General features: G+C 36.2%; 1 protein-coding gene across 1 annotated transcript in view; it reads left to right on the top strand.

Annotated features, from left to right (window-relative positions):
* The window catches only part of clmpb (CXADR like membrane protein b), a 103,035-nt gene that overhangs the window by 64,510 nt on the left and 17,412 nt on the right, over positions 1–21,113 (top strand). Inside the window, exons 2-3 of the mRNA XM_051134608.1 lie at positions 12,258–12,415; positions 18,427–18,622. Coding sequence (XP_050990565.1) covers positions 12,258–12,415; positions 18,427–18,622 — 354 coding nt within the window. The remainder of the gene's footprint in view (positions 1–12,257; positions 12,416–18,426; positions 18,623–21,113) is intronic.

Below are 21,113 nucleotides of genomic sequence, written 5' to 3' on the forward strand. Positions count from 1 at the left end.
ATTTATATGTTACAGGGGAAAAGTTGTATAATTTTTTTTAAGCATGATGAAAGGTTATAGAAACATGATTCAAAATGTACTTTAAACTTTTAATTCAACATTATTACAAAGTGCACTTTTTTAAAGTGTGTTTAAGTGTGTTAAGGAAGACATGCAAGTGTCTCTCTTTAAGTATACTTAAATGGTCTTTTACTTCATATTATATTTTCCACACATACATTTTTTTAAACATGCTTTTATGAGTCGAAGCGAAAAAAGTCAGGACTGTGAAATAAAAAGTCACCTTTTTTTGTATTCAGTTTTTATTTTCATTTGTTTTCATTTTCTTCTTTGTTAAATATCCTATTTCACTCTGAGATATATCACATAGAAGCAAAATGTGTTGAGAACAGGGTTTATGCCAATTTTAAACAGTTACATTCTCATTGTTTACTGTGACACCATCCTGCTACCTAACAACCTAGCAACATTCGATAAAATTAAGCACAATGGGATAACAAAGAAATAGCACTGACGATACTTAATTTTAAACTGTTGACCGAACAGCTAAAACATATTTTAGTGAACTGTCAGATCACTGCAACACAACTTGTGAAACTAGGGTAAGCATCCGGTCACCCTACTGAAGTTCATTATTCACATCCTTCATTATTAACATTACAGTTATCACGACCCCCACAGGCGTTTATCAAGGACGAGCTCTGCTAGTATTAGTGCAGTGTAAATGAGACGACCCCGCTGAGGTTACAGTGACCACCAAAGACATGAAGAGGATTACGCCACATTATCCCATCAAAGGACCGTCGTTAGTCTGAAGGAATAACAGTCCAGTCAGATGTAGCTAGTGTGTATGTGTGTGTGTGTGTGTGTGTGTGTGTGTGTGTTAACCGTAGCAGACGTTTGGCTGATGAAATGTTTTTGATTAAGGGTGTGCCTGCTGCTAGAGTCTGAAAAGAGAACTTGCAATGTGTATTTTAAAAACTGGGAATAATGATGTTGGAAGCTAATAAACTTCCTAACAGATGAAGGCTACAGATGATCTCACTGAGGAAGAAGTTGGGAGTCTTCAAAATAGCAGATGGAAAGTCTGTTTGTGTGACTTTAATGCATTTTGCTTGTCGTTTCTGTCCATCCAACACATTTAAGTGTGACCCACCTATCATGCACCATTCACAATCATCTGAATCATAAAAGCAAATAATTTTTGTTTGTGTCTTTTTTGTAAAGAAGTATGTTTATGTATGTATGTATTTATTTTTTATTTATTTTGGCTATATTTTATATTTAAAAAGGTAAATGCAACTTTTTGACTCACAAAATCACTTTGTGTGTGTGTGTGTGTTTTCTGACTTTTTCTTGCAATTGCTAGTTTGAGAAAAAAAGTCATAATTATGAGATTATATCTTACAATTCTTGTGTGATATAAACTTAAAAAAAAAGTCAGAGTTACCTTATTCATTCATTCATTCATTCATTCTATGGCAGAAATGAAACAGAAAGTTTTGCCTGTGAATTCTGGCACCTGTCTGGAAGCGCTGTATGCTCTGCCTCCCTGGAGGCCTGAATATTTCCGTGTTTTCTCATCTGCGACGGCACATTATCATGTGTCAGAGAGAATCAGATGATGTGTGTTGTATGTCAGCAGCGCCCATGAATTTATTTTCATAAATGAATTGAATTGAGTTCAGTTAAGATGTAAGACAGGGCTAAGCAGCATCTTGGGTCTGAGGATGTTTTTAAATGAAGAGTTCAACAGCTTTTAAAAGGACCATGAGCAAAAGGACTGTCCTTGCTCTTTTTAAATAAAGAGTTTCTTATCTTATGTAAATGTAGCCCACATTGTTAACAATGCAATATGCTCTCTTCATAGTCCACATAGATCATTCATGAAGAAGAAAAAACCCTTGCTTGAAAAAACGAATCATTCATTTGGTTTTGACATTACTCCGGATGACTGCGCATATTTACATATCATTGAATATTCAGTGTTCAGAGACATGGTCTGCCAGTGCGAACTACATGGAGGTTAGCCAATCACAAAAGATCTTATTTACATACTAAGTTTAACAGCAGATGCATTTAATTGATCAAAACTGACAGTCAAGACATAATGGCACAAGATTTCTATTTTAAATTCAGGACTTACAATTCATCAAAGAATCTTGGAAAAAAAGATATAATGTTATTCAGTGTAACAATAGGTCATATACATTAGATGCCATTTAAAAAATCATTAGATAATATTAAAAGACTCTAATCAAAAATCAATTGTCATTTTGAAATCGTTACCAGTCTTTGTCACTATCCTTCAAATCACTTGGTTTAGTCATTTAAAATCTAATAAAATTTAGTATGATTGTTTATTTATTTATATATTTTAGTAAGTATAGGTCAGAATAAATATGTATTTTATATATATATATATATATATATATATATATATATATGTATATATATATATATATGTATGTGTGTGTGTGTGTGTGTGTGTGTATTTTTATTTTTAATGTATCTGTTATGCTGAATAACAATGGAACATTATTTCACCTGTATTTTGATATTTTATTCTCACTTACCTGCATTTTTTTTTTTTTTTTTTTTTTTTTATGTATATAAAATCGCTTTTGTAAATTTAATTTGCACCAAAATGGGACACCCCATCTCGGACCCATATATCATGGTTTTCAACACTGATATTAATAGTAATGATAATAATAATAAATGTGCCTTAGATAAACAAATAAACAAACAAATAGTAAAGCAAATGGAGTAAAGGCTGCTGAAAACTCAGCTGAATAAATTATTTTTAAAAGTCTTACCAAACCCCAAACTTTTGAACAATTATGTTTGTACTGTATAAAAATAACCAGATGTAAATAACAGAATCTGCAACCCTATTTTTTGTATCTGAAATGTTTAGTACATGCTGTAGAGATACAACACGCTTAGACAAAGCCTTGCTTAACAGCCTGTTAGTTAACAGCACGTATTGATTATTCTGTTAAATTCATCAGGAAGTCAGTTTCAGTGTTCAGTGTTACTTTACATGCCAGCAATTGTCCCCCACAGACGGAAAGCTCACGAGAGATCACGGATAACAAGACGAGCAGCATTAAGACGTCTAATCTCTTCTTGATCTTGTTCTTAAAGTAAGGCTCTTAAAAGTCAAAGGTTTTGAGTTTAAACCATTGCTAATGTAGAAAGACATATGCTGGACAAAAGAAAGTCAGACATGCCACCACAAGCCTGATTTGCTTTTGTGCCAGTTCATGCGGACAGTGCAATTCTTATCACATGTGGGTTAAAGAGGGATTGTTTTGTACTGAATCGAGTTTAGAAGCTGATGTGTTGGCTAGTGCTGCAGATTGAATTATGAGATTATTGCTTATTAGCAGTCATTGTTTTGGCTAGTTGGGAATCTCCTTTCCTGCCTTTGTGCTCTGAATGTAATCCAGGGATGTACATTCGATTTGCAGTCATTTGGGTTGAGGGCTTAAGGAGTTTAAGGATGTTTAAGAGAGGTTTCGAGATATTGGTTGATAACAGTGTTGTGACTAACACAGGAGATGCTCTCTATTGAGTGTGAAAGAGGGGTGAATTTACTGGAGCACAACTCCCCCTAGGGCATTTTCACAGAACTCTTTCTCATTTATCCATTTCATTTCCATTTTGCTTTGTTACATTTCCTGTTAAGAAAAGGTTGAGTCTAAAGGGCAATTGAATGCAGTGAACTGACCATTTAAACACCTGCAGAAGAAGTGGAAAGAGAAGCAAAAGAAACCAGGAACTGACTTTCTTTGCAGACTGTTTCACTCACATCAACAAACCACTTAATGCATGTTGTTCACTGTCCACATGATAAATGTTGCAGAATTTTGCTAGGTTGTTAGGTAGCAGGATGGTGTCACAGTAAACAGTGAGAATGTAGCAGTTTAAAATTGGCATAAACCCTGTTCTCAACCCATTTTGCTTCTATGTGATGTATCTCAGAGGGAAACAGGATATTTTAACAAAAAAGAAAAATGAAAACAAATGAAAATAAAAACTGAATACAAAAATAAAAAGGTGACTTTTTGTTTCACAGTCCTTACTTTCTCGCAATTGTAAGTTTGCAGTCTCATAATTCTGACTTTTTTCTCAGAGTTGCGTGAGAAACTATAAAATTGTGGGATATGAAATCAATTGCAGTTGTATGAAATAAAGTCAGAATTGCAAGATATAATTCTGACCCTTTTTTTAATTGTAAGTTGATATCTAGCAATTCTGACTTTTTTTCTTGCAATTCTGACTATTCTCTTAGAATTGTGACATACAAAATTACAATTGTGGGTTACAAAGTTCAGTTCTTGGGGAAAAACAAAACAAAACAATTTTATTTGATTGCGAGTCTTACAATTATGACTTTATAATTTGCAATTGATTTGCGAGTTTATGTCTCACAATTCTGACTTTATAATACACAATTGTGACTTTATATCATGCAATTCTGACTTTATAACAATTGTGAGTTTATATCTCACACTTCTGAGAAAAGTCGGAATTGCGTCATATAATTGGACGCAATTCTAACTTTATTTCTCATAATTGCGACTTTATATCATGCAGTTCTGACTTTTTAATACAATTGCGAGTTAATATGTCACAATCCTGAAAAAGAAGAAGAATTGCATCTTGCAACTGCAAGAAAAAAAAGTCAGAGTTGTATGTTAAATAGTTGCAGTTAGCTTTTTCTTTTTTATTCACTTTTTTATTCATTTTTTATGTCAACTTAAAATGAAAATCATTTCAGTTGCAACATTTTTTTAGACCATATATGCACCAGTAAATCATCCAAAATACAATGAGAAACGTATTAAGAAAGTACAGAGGGTCAATTTTTTATTCCATTTTGACACTGAACGATTCTACTTCCTTGGATCATGACAAATCTGTCAATGCTGATTTTGTCAGGATCAGACAAATTGTCTGTCTGCCATTTTAAAAATTGATCTTAAAGTCTAATATTTTTAAATGCTTTGATATATTGGAACAAAATTTGGTAGACCCCTTGATCAGCATGTCCTGAAGGTGCCTGCGAAGTTTGAAGACTTTGACAAAAATGTTGTGTGATATTTATGTTTTTGATGATGATCCCTTTTTTTAGCCTTATGCCAATTCCAGTGATATCTCATTTGAAATTTGATTGTTTTGTTGCACTGTGAAAAGAATAAAGCACACATCAAATTCATACTTGAAAAGCACAGTTTCCAAATCCAACATCACATCATCTCTTCATTTCAGCCTGAGCTGAAGAATAAAGCAGACCAACGTGTGAAGCAGTGATATTAAACCACCTGGCTGTCAGTACGCCGGATATTTTTGCTGCCGAGCTGTACTTTCCTTGAAGGAGGATGAAATTAAAACAGCTTTCATTCTGTTCTTTGATTTCTTGCCAGCTTGTTCCAACACATTATTATGTCCATCCGTAACCGGTAGCAGGCGAGGAATGACTCAGCAAGCTGAGCTAGAAAGTGTCTAAGGAAATATGCAGTCAGCGGTGTGAGCATATAGATACACCTCTCACCTCTAGGCCTGGATGTGCAAAAAGGATGTGAATGGCGGTTATAGCATAGATTTAATCACATATTTCTGAATGCAGACGTGGGTGAGAGAGAATAAGGGCATTTTGTGTTTATCAGCACAGAGCTAAATCAGTGAGAATGTCCCAGGAGACCCAGTCTGGCCCAACACATTTCAAATGAACCACTATTGTGCCTGCATTTTCTGAACACAAACAAGTATTTTTAGTAGCACCTTTCATTCGTAATCGTTCATCAAATTGTCTTTCATGTTGATATAAAGAACTGCATAAGCAAGTGTGTGTGTATATACATATATAGAAGTGAAAGCATTCTGACAGTGAGGAAATAGCTAGCAAGTGAAAATAATTCAAAATTTCTTAACTTTTCAATGTCACTTTCACAAACACTTGTATTTTTCTTCTATATTCCTGAGCTGCTGTACTGTTTCCAATGAAATCAGTTGAGTTTTGGTGTTTTAGGACTCACACACACACAAACACACACCTGACTATGGAGATCACACAAGATGATGGAGGATGCAAGCAATGCATTAAAAAATCATGAGCAGGGCTGACTGCAGGGGAGCTCCATGCTGCTTTTTTGCTGACTCATTGTTTTAGTTTGGCAGTTCACGCACAGAGACAAAGAGCCATAGCAGCACAGTAATCTCTGTAATTCTTCTCACTGCCTGCAGCCTATTGAGCCCTTTGAGAATATAGAGCTGAATCAGAAACTCACCCTTAATGAGAATGACTTCAGGATGTACCCTGAAGAGACCCATGCAGATCTCATCTGGGTTCTCTCATTAAACCTCAGGATGTGTGCAGGTACTACATATACATCAACATTTCCACATTATGCTAATTTAGTTCCTACTGTTTGAAGGATAATGTGTAGGTGTAATGTGCTGTAGAATGGATGAATACATTTTTATTTATAGGAACGGAGATAAAACAGAAAATGGGGAAACATTTGCTAGACTTATAGTCAAGCCACTCATATTAGCATCAAATACTCTTGTGTATTATTCTTGTGGTGACAAATCTGAGAAATAACTTACTTTCAAAGTGTTTGTGGCTTTGAACCTTAAAAAAAAATGGTTTGAACATCTAAAATGCTTTCAAAAGTTTCAGTCATTAGTATTAGCACTAGCGTTAAAGCTCTAATAGAGCCCATGTCTTGACCATTAGGCCACCCCGTTGAAAAAAAATAAAAAACACAGCATATGCTTGTTAGGTGGATTTAAAGCATGGATGCTGGTTTGAGCTGGTTTAAGCTGGTCCTTAGCTGGTCATGTGCTGGTCCTAAGCAACTAGTTCCTGCTCAGGACCAGCACATGACCAGCTAAGGACCAGCTTAAACCATCTAATGACCAGCTAAGGACCAGCTTAAACCAGCTCAAACCAACATCCATGCTTCAAAATCTACCTAACGAACATATGCTGTTTTTTTTTTTTTTTTCAACAGGGCACAAGTCTGGAAAACAATGTACTGAGGAGTATTTGGCTTTATGTTTTGACAACAAGCTCCAAAAATGTTTGTTTAAACATCTAAAATGCTGATAAATATGTTAGACTCAAGTCTTTTATATTACCATTAGCATTACAGCTAACTTTTTTTGCACATAGCACTGGTGGGTTGAAGTTGAAAGTTTTGTAGCACAGAGGGGTGGGTGATATGGCAAAAATATCATATCACTATTTTTTTCAGGAACATCATGATTCATGATTTTATCATGATTCTTTGTCATGTTGGCTTTACTATGTACTACTAAATTTGCTATTGTAAAAAAAAAAAAAAAAAAAACCTTTCAAGTTAACAAAATATAAAATAAAAAAGAATGGCAGGGTGAAGATAAAAATCTTTGTCGTTATTTTATATTTGTTATTAGAAAAAAAACAAACAGTGCTTTATTTTTCAGGTACAGTATTTAGCAGTAGCCAAACATTCAATAAATTGAATGAATAAATAATAAAATAAAACACTATATACACTATATACATCAATTATATTTTTAAAGCAACTGTATTAAAGTTAATCAGTCTCAGTTTTGTTGTTTTATTAACATTAAAAGAATAGTTCACCCCAAACTGAAAATTCTGTCATCTCTCTGTCAATCCTGTCATAGTGTTTTATTTTTACACCATCATTTACTTACTCTCAAGGTGTTTTAAACCTGAATTAGTTTCTTTCTTCTGTTTAACATAAACGTTATGTTGAAGAATGTGGGTAAACAACTGTCGACTTTTATAGTATTTTCCCCTTTACTAAATGTGGACCAGCTACTGTTTAGTTACCCACATTATTCAAAATATCTTATTTTGTGTTCAGCACAAGAAAAAAATAATAATATAGGTTTGGGACAACGTGAGTAAGTAAATAATGACAGAAATTGTATTTTTGGGTGAACTATTCCTTTAATGACAAGCGGCACCATGATTAGTTGTGTCGCTTTAAGAGCTGCATGCATCTCTGTCTCTCTCAACTGTTTAATTTCATTTTAAGACATAACCAACTGTGTTTATATGTAAACCTTATGCGTTTTTGACAGTAGCCTATTAGATGCGAAATCAATCAGACGCGAAAGACAACTTATCCCAGTAATCAGGCGCTGTTTGACAGGTGTGTGCGTGCGCTTCAGGCAAGTCAGAACAGCATGTGAATTAAATGTTTAACCGGCAAAGTTTTAAAGCAGATGCAAATAATGCACTTTTATGATTATGAATAAGTGCAGTGCATATATGTTGCACTGTACAGCTCTGCCCCATGGGTTTCTACTGGTAATTGGTCGCCTTCTATTGGTGGCTTGTTAAAACCACTAAATTCTAATGGAATATGTCCCAAAACATACTACAGAAAACCATTTGTAATGTTTATAATGATATTTGCAGTGGAAACTATTAGAATTTCTGAGATGGTTTGCATTGTTTTTTTTTTTTTTTTTCAGCAGGGCTGTATTAGCAATGGCATTAAAGCTCAATGTATTGTAGTTTAAGTGTTAGCTGTTAGGCCACATCTTTGGAAAGCAATGTACTGGTGCGTATTTGGCTTTAAGTTTGACAAGCTCCACAAATGTTTGGTTGAACAGGCTAACAAAAGAGTCAGAGGCAATAGCAGGGAGTATGTGCACTACCAGTTGAGTGTTACTTTGCATTACTTTGCATTTGCGTATCGTGATTATAAGACGTGGTGGTCACCTGGCCGTACCCTGGTGAACTCCAGGAACCATAAATTAAATACATTACAGCCGTTGATTCTGTATCAGTATGCGGTAGGACCTGTGTTTTGGCACAGGTGGTGTCTCATGGGTTTAGGACAGTCACTCATGCATGTCAGTCAGCGAATCACTATCTGCGCTTTGCTAGCGACACGTGGCACATGCATTCTTAACATGACGTGATGACTGCCAAATGAGCCCAGCCAGACAAAACACACTTAAAACGGCATGTCCATCAATCTCAAGATCATTCTCTTCCCTATTCCTTTGGGTTGCAGAGCTAAAATGAGAAAATGTCATAATATTTACAGAAGCAGGACGTATGTGTATGTTGGCATCATTTTAGCAACTGTTGCATACGTGAGGAGTCAGCAGCTATTTGCAATATTTGACAGCAGATTAAGTGTAATGTTATGCTAATGCCAGAGCTCCATAAATATCTGTTGGTTTTGTACATATAACACTAGTGAAGCTATGAGAATGCTGCATTGTTTGTATTACAAGCTCCTCTCACCAGGTGGAAGAAATTGCGCATCTCATCCTCTTCGTCCCTCATGGGACCTAACTAGTCTGCAAATCCCCACGACGCCTGTCTGTAATGCTACTCAAGCCTCCGGCAATGTCCGACAGCCTCCAGTAAATTAACCAGGATCCCTGTGGCAGAAAGGACTATGGGTTCATAGAGACCTTGTCTGAAATAACGTACTTGATTAGGACTTGCCATTTTGCGGTGCATTTGTAAATTTGTAAATTAGATAAGTGCGAAAACGTGCCTATATGGTATTTTGGGACTTTGCTAAACCTCCAAAGTTGTACTAAAGTATTTTTATGTGTTGCTGCAGTGTGTCTTGTTTGACTGAATGATAATTTCAGTTTTGTGGTGGAACTTTATTGTAAATGTCAAAACTTTAACCTGTAAAACTTGAAAAAATTGTAGCACTTCAGACAGGAAAAAAATAAGTCCTTTTACTGCAGGTGCGTAGAGCGAATGGTATACTTGAAAATGAACAAGAGGGTGGCTAACCACACACTGATGCACTCAAGACTAAAAAGTCTACAAAAACATCTTTTTATTTTATAAATTGTATTGTGCAAAAACTGTTTTTAGTCTTGAGCGGATCAGTGTGCGGTTAGCCCCCCCTTTTGTTCATTTTCAAAAACTGAACCTGTAAAATTAATGTTTAGCACTACAAAAACAAAATGAAAAGGCACTCACAACCCATTTAGCTTTTGAATTGTGTTCTCATGTGAAAGAAAGGGACTCACTTTCCAGTGAGAAAGGAACTTTTTATCCACCAGGATTTGATTGGATCATGATGGGCTATGATATTATTGTTTGAGATTACATTTCTCTGCCCAAAGGCCTTGATTACATCAGCATAACAAAGGTTCAAAGTCAAAATTATGCATAAAAAAATGTATGTGTTATGAAAACTAAACTTTTTTTTTGAACACTCATGAATGATTCATCCACCAAAAAGCACAGACTTACTGGAAAATATTTCCTCTGCCAAACTTTTTTGAGGAACTGGCATATACATACAATTCACTTCAGCTTCTAACTGAAAAGAAAATACAGTGGAAGCAGTAATATATTTGTTGTATATGTTGTGTATATACAGTGCTGCTTGAAAGTTTGTGAACCCTTTAGAAATTTCTATATCTTTGCGTAAATATAACGCAAAACATCATCAGATTTTCACACAAGTCCTTAAAGTTGACAGAGAGAATCCAATCAAACAAACTAGACAAAAATATATACTTTGTCATTTAGTTGAGAAAAATGATCCAGTGTTAAGTATTTGCGAAGTGAAAAAGTATGTGAATCTTTGTTTGTAACTGCTGATCAGTCCTGCACAACGACTTGTAGGAATTTTAACCCATTCTTTAGTACAGAAACACTTGAACCCTGTGATGTTGGTGAGTTTCCTCCTAAGAACTGCTTGCTTCAGGTCCTTCCACAACATTTTAATTGGATTAAGGTCCGGACTTTGACTCTGCCGTTCCAAAACATTCCCTTTGTTCTTGTTTAACCATTTTTTGGTAGAAAGACTTGCGTGCTAGGGGTCATTGTTTTGCTGAATGACCCACTTTCTCTTTAGATTTGAGTTCATGGACAAATGTCCTGACATTTTGCTTTAGAATTTGCTGGTATAATTCAGAATTTATTGTTCCATCAATGATGGCAAGTCATCCTGGCCCAGATGCAGCAAAACAGGCCCAAACCATGATACTACCACCACCATGTTTCACAGATGGGATACGGTTCTTCTTATGCTGGAATGCAGTGTTTTTCTTTCTCCAAACATAGCACTTTTATTTAAACCAAAAATTATATTTTGGTCTCATCTGTCCACAAAACATTTCTCCAATAGCCTTCTGACTTGTCCACATGATCTTTATCAAACTGCAGACAGGCAGCAGTGTTTTTTGGAGAGTTGTGGCTTTCTCTTTGCAACCCTGCCATGCACACCATGGTTGTTCATTGTACTCCTGATGATGGACTCAAGAACTTTAACATTAACCAATGTGAGAAAGGCCTTTAGTTGCTTAGAAGTTATCCTGGGTTTTTTTGCAACCTTGAAACCTATTATACATCTTGCTTTGGAGTGATCTTTGTTGGTTGACCACTTCTGGGGAGGGTAACTGTGGTCTAGAATTTCCTCCATTTGTACACATCTGTCTGACTGTGGATTTGTGAAGTCCAAACTCTTTAGAGATGGTTTTGTAACCTTTTTTTCAACCTGATGAGCAACAACAACTCTTTTTCTGAGGTCCTCAGAGATATCCTTTGTTTGTGCCATGATTAACTTTCACAAACATGATCAGACTTTAATAGATCCTGGTACTTTAAATAAAACAGGGCATAAACTGACACCTAATTGTCATCCTATTGACTGAAAATACTTCTGAACAGATAGACTCTAATTTTAGAGTCTCAAATTAACTGCTAATCCTAGAGATTCACATACTTTTGCAACTCACAAATATTTAACGCTGGGTAATTTTTCATAAGAAATAAATGACAAAGTATATATTTTCATCTAATTTGTTTAGTTGGGCTCCCTTGTCAATTTTCAAAACTTGTCGTATTTATGCAGAAATATAGAAAATTCTAAAGGGTTCACAAACTTTCAAGCAGCACTGTATGTTGTTTCCTTGCACAACACTGCAATGTTACTAAAGTGCATGATTTGTGAACAAATACATTTTGATGTAGTACATTTGCTTGGCAGCTCACCTGATACGGCATTGATCATGTGATGTTGAGCGCTCGGGTACACAAGTGACCATAAAAGAGTTTAAAGACTTGTAGAAGCAAGTTAAAATGGCATGGTTGTTTCAATTATTTTTATCACATTTGCTTTAGTTAACACTATTAGTTAGTTTCAGGCTAGAGGTTAGTGTAGTGTACTGTTTTATGATATAATCGATTGCAAGATCTCATAGAGATGTTGTTTCTGTGTCTTTCTCCACAGTGCTGTTGAGTTTGCTCTCGGCCGGGGCTCAGACCGAGATGAAGCGGGTTGTCGGGGACAATGCCACATTGCCTTGCCATCACCAGTTCTGGCAGTCGAATGGACAAACATTGGACATTGAATGGCTCCTGCAGAAACCCAACATCAAACAGCGTGTGGTAAGAGATCTTTTGCTTTTTACGCCCTCTTTGTCTCATCTTCACTCATCGTCTCTTGTTTATTTTGTTTCTGTTTCACTAGATTTTCATTTCTGAGTATGAGTTTTGTTTTTGTATTATACCTCTCATCCTCTCTTTTGTCTGTCCTCCTGATCTCCTTCCAGCCACCTGGTCTAACTATGTGCTTATATATTTGGACTGTATCTGTTTGTAGGTGATATTAGCTTTACAGATAGAAGCCAGTGGATTTATCTCTCTATATATTTTATTGTGTTTATCAGTAGGAGACAATAATACAATCTCAACCGTGCAAGCCACCATGCACCAATCTCTAAAAACTCCCTAGCAACCGCCTAGTTTTGACTCTCATCTTTTTCAGTGACACAGTCACAAAGACAGCCTTTATGGCTTCACTGTCTGAGGCTTGTGAGAACAGTGCTTCTCCTGCCATCCCTTCACAAGTCTAAATCAGCTTTTTTCTACACATCTCTCTTTGAAATACACACCCATCTGGTATGTGTCTATCAGTACACCTAACAGACGCTTCACCCATCTCTCTTCTCCCTCGCTCTCGCATAAACACATTCAGATAAGAGCTTTGTCTTATCTGCTTGAAGTGAGAATCTTTCACTGTGAAACTAACATTGTTTGAACGCAGCTTTGAGTTTAGGTATCTGTTATGTATCAGTGCACTATAATTCATCAAGGGAAAGTCAATACATGTCAGTCAGGCGATATACTTTCAGATTAATTTAATTATCTGACTGCGATAAGGCTTTTTGTTCCCCCACATAACAGACAGAGATCTTTTCCTTTGTTTGAAAGTCAGTACAGATCTGTTCGTAATCAGCTGAGATTTCATTTTAGAAGACAGAGACGTCTAAAAAGAAACTTGCTTCAGAGTCTCCGAAACCTCTGGGACGAGTTGCCCATCACATGTATTATTTAATGGAAAGTTAACATTTGAGACGCCATTAATTAAAATCAAATGTCTGAAAATTTGATTAGGAATAAAACCCGAGCCCCTGACATAATGAATAAGTCATTCTTTTGTTCCACCATAAGGCATGTTTTTGGCTTGTCAACATTCAACCACAGTTTATTTAGTAATGTGTTGTAGACTCATTACTAGAGGTTTTGTTTACAAGAATGCTGTTAATAATGGCAATAGGTTGAGGTTTTCTTGGTTAGTGTGGCCCGTTTAACCTCTGCTGGCAGATGCCGTAACTGTACCTTTGTTCCAACAATGGCCTATTTGAAAGTAGAGATTTTGGCTATTATGTCTACTCACCAAGGTCGCATGTATATATATATCATTACAGTTTAAAAATAGATTTTAAAAAAAGTTTCTCAAAACAATGATGTTAGCTTGAAAAAGCCTAACTGAAAGTTTGAACTAAAAGCTGAAGAAGTCAAGGCTGAAAGTTTGGAGGAGTTTAAAGTAGTTTAAAGCTTTAACTTTGAAGCTTTTGAAGACCACACAGTATGTCAGAAAAACCCCAAAACCCTTTAAAGGATTAGTTCACTTCCAGAACAAAAATTTACAGATAATGTACTCACCCTCTTGTCATCCAAGATGTTTATGTCTTTCTTTCTTCGGTCATAAAGTAATTATGTGAGGAATGTGAGGAAAACATTTCATGATTTCTCTCCATGTAATGGACTATGGTGCTCCCAAATTTGAATTTCTAAAATGCAACTTCAAAGGGCTCTAAACGATCCCAGCCAAGGAATAAGGGTCTTATCTAGCAAAATGATCAGATATTTTTTTTTAATTTACAGTTTATATACTTTTTAACCTTAAACGCTTGTCTTGTCTAGCTCTGTGTGGACTCATGTCCGGTCATGACAGTTAGGGTACATCTAAAAACTCCCATCTCATTTTCTCTTCCAAATTCAAAATCGTTCTACATCACTCCAGAAGTACCAACCCAAAGTGAACATGCAAAGAAGATCAAAAAAGGTGAAACAGCGATGTAGGAGGATTTTTAAGATGGAAGAGAAAATGAGATGGACATTTTTAGATGTACCCTAACTGTCATGACCAGGAAAAAAACAGGGTTTACACAGAGCTAGACAAGATGAGCGTTTGAGGTTAAAAAGTATATAAATTGTACTTTAAAAAAAAAAAAACAAAAAAAACAACCGTCATTTCGCTAGATAAGACCTCGGCTGGGATCATTTAGAGCCCTTTGAAGCTGCATTTAAACTGCATTTTGGAAATTCAGATTTGGGGGCACCATAGAAGTCCATTACATGGAGAGAAATCCTGAAATGTTTTCTTTAAAAAACAAAATTTCTTGAAGAACTGAAGAAAGAAAGACATGGACATCTTGGATGACAAGGGGGTGAGTACATTATCTGTACATTTTTGTTCTGAAAGTTAACTAATCCTTTAAACCAGCTAATAGAACAGACTGAGGGGCCAGAAGACCATCTTAGGATTTTTCCCCCTTCCAATTTTGCCTTTGACTTTGTGTGTTCATGTAGTATACAATGAAGCATGTAGGTCACATAGCCATCTTACATACAACATCCATGCAGCTGCCATTGTGATGAATGGAGACGCTAACGGATAGCTCTCTCCAGCTACATTATATTACACCTTCTTGGCTAATGCTAACATTACAGAACCTCTTTCTTTAATGTGAAGCCATAACCCATGACTCAGATGTTACTCGTGTTCAAGAAGATTATGCTAGAGAAGATTATTCTGCTGTCAATTGTAATCTAAATAAATAAATATGACAAAGAGCATCATGTTATGACTGTCAGTGATACAGAACGCATACAGTAAGAATCACAGATGTTTTGCCAGAAATGCAAATTAGTAGCACAGCAGAGATTTCTCTTGTCTGTTGTGTTGTAGTGTATGTGTGTGGGACGACCAATCATTCAGACGGCTCTGGCAGGTGGACCCAACCGCAGATCTGCTGATGTGTAGTGGCATCAGTGTTTAGTCCTTTACCCCAGGCATTCAGGAGGCTGTCACCGTCAAACTGTGTGTGAACGTGTATGTTGGCAGCTGTGTTTGTGTGCGACAGCCATTTAACATCTTTTACATGGCTGTCTGCACAGGTAGAGGTTCTTCCCCTTTGCGTTTTGTACAAGGTAGTACAGTTGTCGCAAAGTAACTAAATGAAAATGAATCATATAAAAAACAACCAGATATGTAAATTTTCTGAGGAAAATAAGAGTGTCTGGATTATGTAATCAGATTCCAAAAATTAAGTACTTATAATTTGATTATATTACATGTTAAAATGCTCGGAATCAGATTACAGTTACTTTTTTATAGATGAATGAATCTTTAATGAGTTTGGAAAGCCTTCCAGATTTTCATGAAATGAAAACCACCTGTAGTTCATTCATGAACCCCAGTTTAGGTAACTCTGGCATAATGTGTATTTAATACACTTCAGGATGTTGATAAAAAAGAATGGAATATATTGTAGGTCAAAAGTCATCTAAAAGTAATCAAAAAGTAGTCTACTGAAATGTAAATCTTGGCAGCTTTTACACCCGAGGCTGCGCAATGTTGTGGCATCTTGGAAAACTTGATTTTTTACTGTGAGAGACAAACCAAGATGGCAGATGCTTCAACATGTCTGAAAGGGTCGAATGTAGAGGTCGACCGATACTGGATTTTACAGATAGCGATAATGGCTTGACCACACCGGCCAATGCAGATTAATCGACCAATAGTATTTATAATTGCTACTGAATGCAAAATAAATAGTGCTCTTCTTTTTTTTTTAAAGTAGCCTACTGAACCATACTTTGTAAATGAATAAAAATAGTAACAATTAATATTAATTATATATTGATCATTACAGTTAGTTCATTGTTCACTAATGTTAACAAAAGCAACTAGAAAATGTAAAATATATCAGTAAATGTTGAAATTAACACACTCTAGCAAGGAAGTATACTTCTGTTCTACAGATTTTATCTTTAAGCTTAATGTTACAAATGGACTTATATTGTAAAGTGTTTCTATTACATCAACAGTCATGCTAAAGATGGCCATCTTTAAATATCTACACAAAGGCCACAGTATTGAAATGACATGCATATGGGTATTGTGTACTTTCACAATTTAACTGCTTCTATTCTAGAACATTTGTGGTTATCTAATCAAAATATAAAAATATGTTAGTCACACAACGGGCAAAAGTGCAGCGTTGTGTCTAGAAGAACTCGCAGCTATCCAGTATCATACACACCGAACATCGCGTTCAACTCAAGCGCCGGTCTACAAGACTTTATTTGATCACCAAACAAGGTATACTGTTGTCCTTTCTCCACTAATGCAGCATCTAGTTAACAAATTCATCACTTAGGGCACGAGAATGCGGTTGTCAATACCGTATTTGAGTCCTTAATATGGTTATGTTCACACACAGTATGGTTATTTATGGGTGTGACAACCGTATTCTCTAACCGAATTCACACCCATAAATTTTCAAGACTCACAACCGCATTCTCGGATGAACAGAACAGGACTGGACAACTAGTTGTCTGTCAGGTCATACAGTGCAAGAGAGCCGCTCTGCCGCACAAACGCACATCTACAGTGTGCTGCATGCTTTCATTTGTGGTTTCGGTAACTTACAGTGACAGAGAAATGAGCTGCGTGTCATCTGAAAGTTTTATATGCAGTCTCCACCGGAGCCGTTCCCTCCCGTCAGTTTTGTGTTCTGCGCACAGCTCAAATGCTCCACTCTCCACCAAAAATTTAAAAGCTGCTGTCGGTTAATAATGATTTGGTAGACTCTTGTCGTGTCAGAAAGTGGTTATACTTTCAGTTTTACGGACGTCGCCATCTTTGATAATGCTTTGGTCTCTGTTGCTATGGTTACTCTCAAGGAATACGGGCTTAACTCCAGTTGCACATTCATACAGACAGTATTCGAAAAGCGACTGTAAGATGCTGTGTGAATGGGACATAAGTAAATACGGTTGTCTTCTATTCTACAGATTTTATCAATCCTAATGTTACAAATGGACTCATATTGTGTTTCCATTACATCAACAGTCATGCTAAAGATGGCCATCAAGCAAAGGTATACTGTTGTCAATCCCAAAAACAGACAGTGTGAATGTGGCCTTGGTAATTATGTGAAAACATGCCCTACCCCAGGGGTGGGAAACGTTGATCCTGGAGGGTCGGTTTCCCTGCGGGGTTTAGCTCCAACCCTGAAAAAAAAAATACCAGCCTGTATCCTGAAAACCTTAATTAGCTTATTCAGGTGATTACCGACAGTTTCGCCAATCAACTATTGGTGCCGATTAATCTGCAAAACTGATATATCAGTCGACCTCTACTCAAATGTGGCATCTACCTATTCATATCTAAGGACATTACTATGAACGACTCCAGTTGCTAGGTGGGTGTTAGTTGGGTAGAAATTTCCTTCTGAGAGGTTCTGATTGTTTTAGCATGTTGTTATGTGGCTACTAGTGTTGGTAGGTCAAGAAGTTGGTATGCATTTCTATGTTGTTTTCAGGTGTTTTTAGCATGATGTTGTGGGTCGTTTCTAGGTGGCTGCTTATTGGCCCAAGTCAAAATCCATGCCAGGTTTCTATAATATTCAGGTTTCCAGATTTGTTTTTTTCTAATCCATTAAGCGACAAACCAAAATTCTGATTAGAAAATTAACCCCTTTTCTTTAAAAGCCACATGATTTTAAGTATTATTCATGTACCTCTAGCACTAATGGTAGGAGAGAAGTTACGTGCAAGTGTTTGATAATTAACATTAAGAGTTTAGTATACTTACCTACTACTAGTTAGATAGAAGTACTATACAATATGTACTGCCAGGTCACATTTTCTTATAACCTTTGTTTGAAACTTGTAAAGAGATCAGTACTTCATTAGCAAAACGACATAACTATTTTTACCAAGTGTATTTGTATCCCGCTCAGGCGTGATCTGAAATACAGTGTCTGATTACACTGATTTCTTTCATCTATTTTTATACAAAAGCTCTGTCTCTCTCATTTCAGATCATCACATTCTTTAACAACGAGGTCTACACTAACGACAACCATGCCAGTCGTCTGTCCTTTGCGGGTGACTACCTAAACGGTGACGCCTCTCTCCTGATCAGCGATCTGCAGCTGACGGACTCTGGAGAATACCACTGTAAGGTCAAGACTGGCGGCAAATACCACTGGAGCCAAGTCAACCTCATTGTGCTGGGTAAGACTCATCTTCCTGGAATCAGCACCCAATTGATTCCTCCATCAACCAGCCTCACTGTGATTCAATTTGATCATTCAGATTACAAAATTTGGCCATTACTGACATAATCTAGAAATATGATTGGTTGCATTCGTTGACCAGACACTCTCATCTCTGGTGGCTGGTGATGTTTACTTTGCTTTGGATGGTAAATGGAGAGGATGTTAATTTGAAATGGTGGGATGAGGAAACACTGATTGAGCTCTATCTCTTAAAAACAGAAGAGACGGAATTAGGAGCTTATGTGATTTCTGTTCTTCTAGCAAAACAGTTTACTGTCATCCCAAATGAGGTTCAGATGAGCTTCTTATGATTTGATATTTTGCTATGTCTGGTTTCCATTATTAGACCGCAGGGTTTCCAAGCCGTCATTCAAGCGCAGTATCTCTGACGCCACAGCGCTCAGCTGAGAGAAGAACTGTAAAGAAACATTTTTCTTTTTATTTAGCCTCATCTCTATGATATGCTCTTGGTGCATAGTTCCTATTTTCAAGGACTTTCAAGGCAGCTTATGCCGAGCAGTTTGAAGTTGTATATCACGTCTTAATTTTATTTCCAAAATCATTTTATTAACAGATTAGTGCTCTAGCCGCAGAGGGACAGGATATTGGCGTAAAGTTGAAAGAAAGAGAAAGAGAGAGAGAAATGGGAGGATGGATTGATGTAAATCCGGCCTCCACCCTAGAGTTTCTCTCATTTATTAACATATCACAGAAGATTAGCCCAATACTGCCTTCCCATAATCCCCCTTCTCCACCTCCTGTCTCTCTCGCTACTCTTATTTTCTCTTTCCTTTCTTTCACTCTATAAACACATTACTGAGAGCTAGTGTTCACATTATGATGTTATTTCCAGCCTGTATTTTGCTGCTGAAATTTCCAGTTGAGAGTGCACAGGAAATGATCATGGTAGGGCTGTACCAATCGTTCTTAAATTCAGACATTTTTCAGACACTTTTTCCAAGTACAGTCGAATGTGTGACATACAAGATTTTTTTTTAAAAAAGTACCAACACGAAATTAATATAACAAGAGTTTAATAAATGTCTGCCACTCAGACTCAGGTGAACTCTGTCCTAACACTAGTAAATAGTTGCACAAAATGTTTATTCTCGAAGTGAACTAATCCTTTATGGCAGAATGTAGCTTGTGGGTTGTAAGTAATGCATAGTTGCTCAATATGACATTTACCTTCAGTGATCAAAGAGCTTTCTTGAAATCCATAGAGCTGAGTGAATTTTGTGAATTATGATGCTTAATCGGGAAATAACGCAATATGTACATGTCTGCAAGGAGCAATAAATACTATGGTGCAACCAGCCCCAGTAAATTACACAAGTAACATAAGCATTAATCACTAAGCTACGTGCTCAAAACTGTGGAGATTTATAATAAATTGCCTGCAACTGTGAACAATGTTCTCTCTAAGATCTAACATTTTTTGAATCAGAGATAAATTAATGGCCATCGTTTCAACTAGAGTCCTTTCGCATATCCATTGATTTTCAATATGAAGCTGAAGCTGTGAAAACTCTTGTTTGCGGATTATATTATGAGATGAGGATCACATCTTTGTAGACTATAGTTTCAAGCACCAAACAGAATTGCAAAAATATTGATTGTTTCCAATCATACAGTCCACAGGAGTCATGCATTATTATTTTACTGTCTTGTGATCAAAAAAACAAGCCAACATAACTATATTACACCTTCAGACCAGTGTTATTTTAGTATCATTGAGATACTGTTATAGATATTATTAGTATTTTCTGTTTTCATGTTTAATTTAGTAAAAATGTTTTGTAAATTTGATGTGGGTTTGTCATTTTTAATTTATTCTTCTAGTTAAACCACTTTTTGCATTTTAATTTTTAAATTACTATCCAGTTTAATACAAAATTATCAATTACAAATTAAATTATTGGCCTAACTTTTTCCAGAATTCTAAAAAGATTTGTAGTTATAAAATATAAAATGTGACAAATATCCTAATAAAATAATCAATATTTGATAATATTTACATTTTTAAAAGAATTTCTTTGTAGAAAATGGCACTGTACAAGCTTATGGAATGTTTCTGTTTAGGTGGCTAAATCATCAGTATAAATGGTTTTGTTCTGCTAGAACAAAAATGATACCATGTATTGACTATGAATCCTCCATATTTTTACTTAATGCATATGCTGTCCAGGCAGGTAAAATAATGTTTTGGCTGTGGAGCAAAGACAAGCAAATATACACTAACTGTAACTCCATAACCTGGCGTGTCTTAGCTGAAGTGGTTCCTGGTGTGTTTGTGTGTTTATAGACAAGGTCAGTAGGGCCAAAAGGGGCCGCAGAGGTCTACAGGCTGTCTCTTAACTGTCGTTCAGCCTCCAGACAAATCCCTCTGGACAGGCCCGTCTAACTGACCCCTGAACAGTTTAGAGCAGTGCTGCAGTAAGCAGAGT

Source organism: Labeo rohita, chromosome 18, assembly GCF_022985175.1.
Source record: "Labeo rohita strain BAU-BD-2019 chromosome 18, IGBB_LRoh.1.0, whole genome shotgun sequence".
NCBI classification, from domain to species: domain Eukaryota; kingdom Metazoa; phylum Chordata; class Actinopteri; order Cypriniformes; family Cyprinidae; genus Labeo; species Labeo rohita.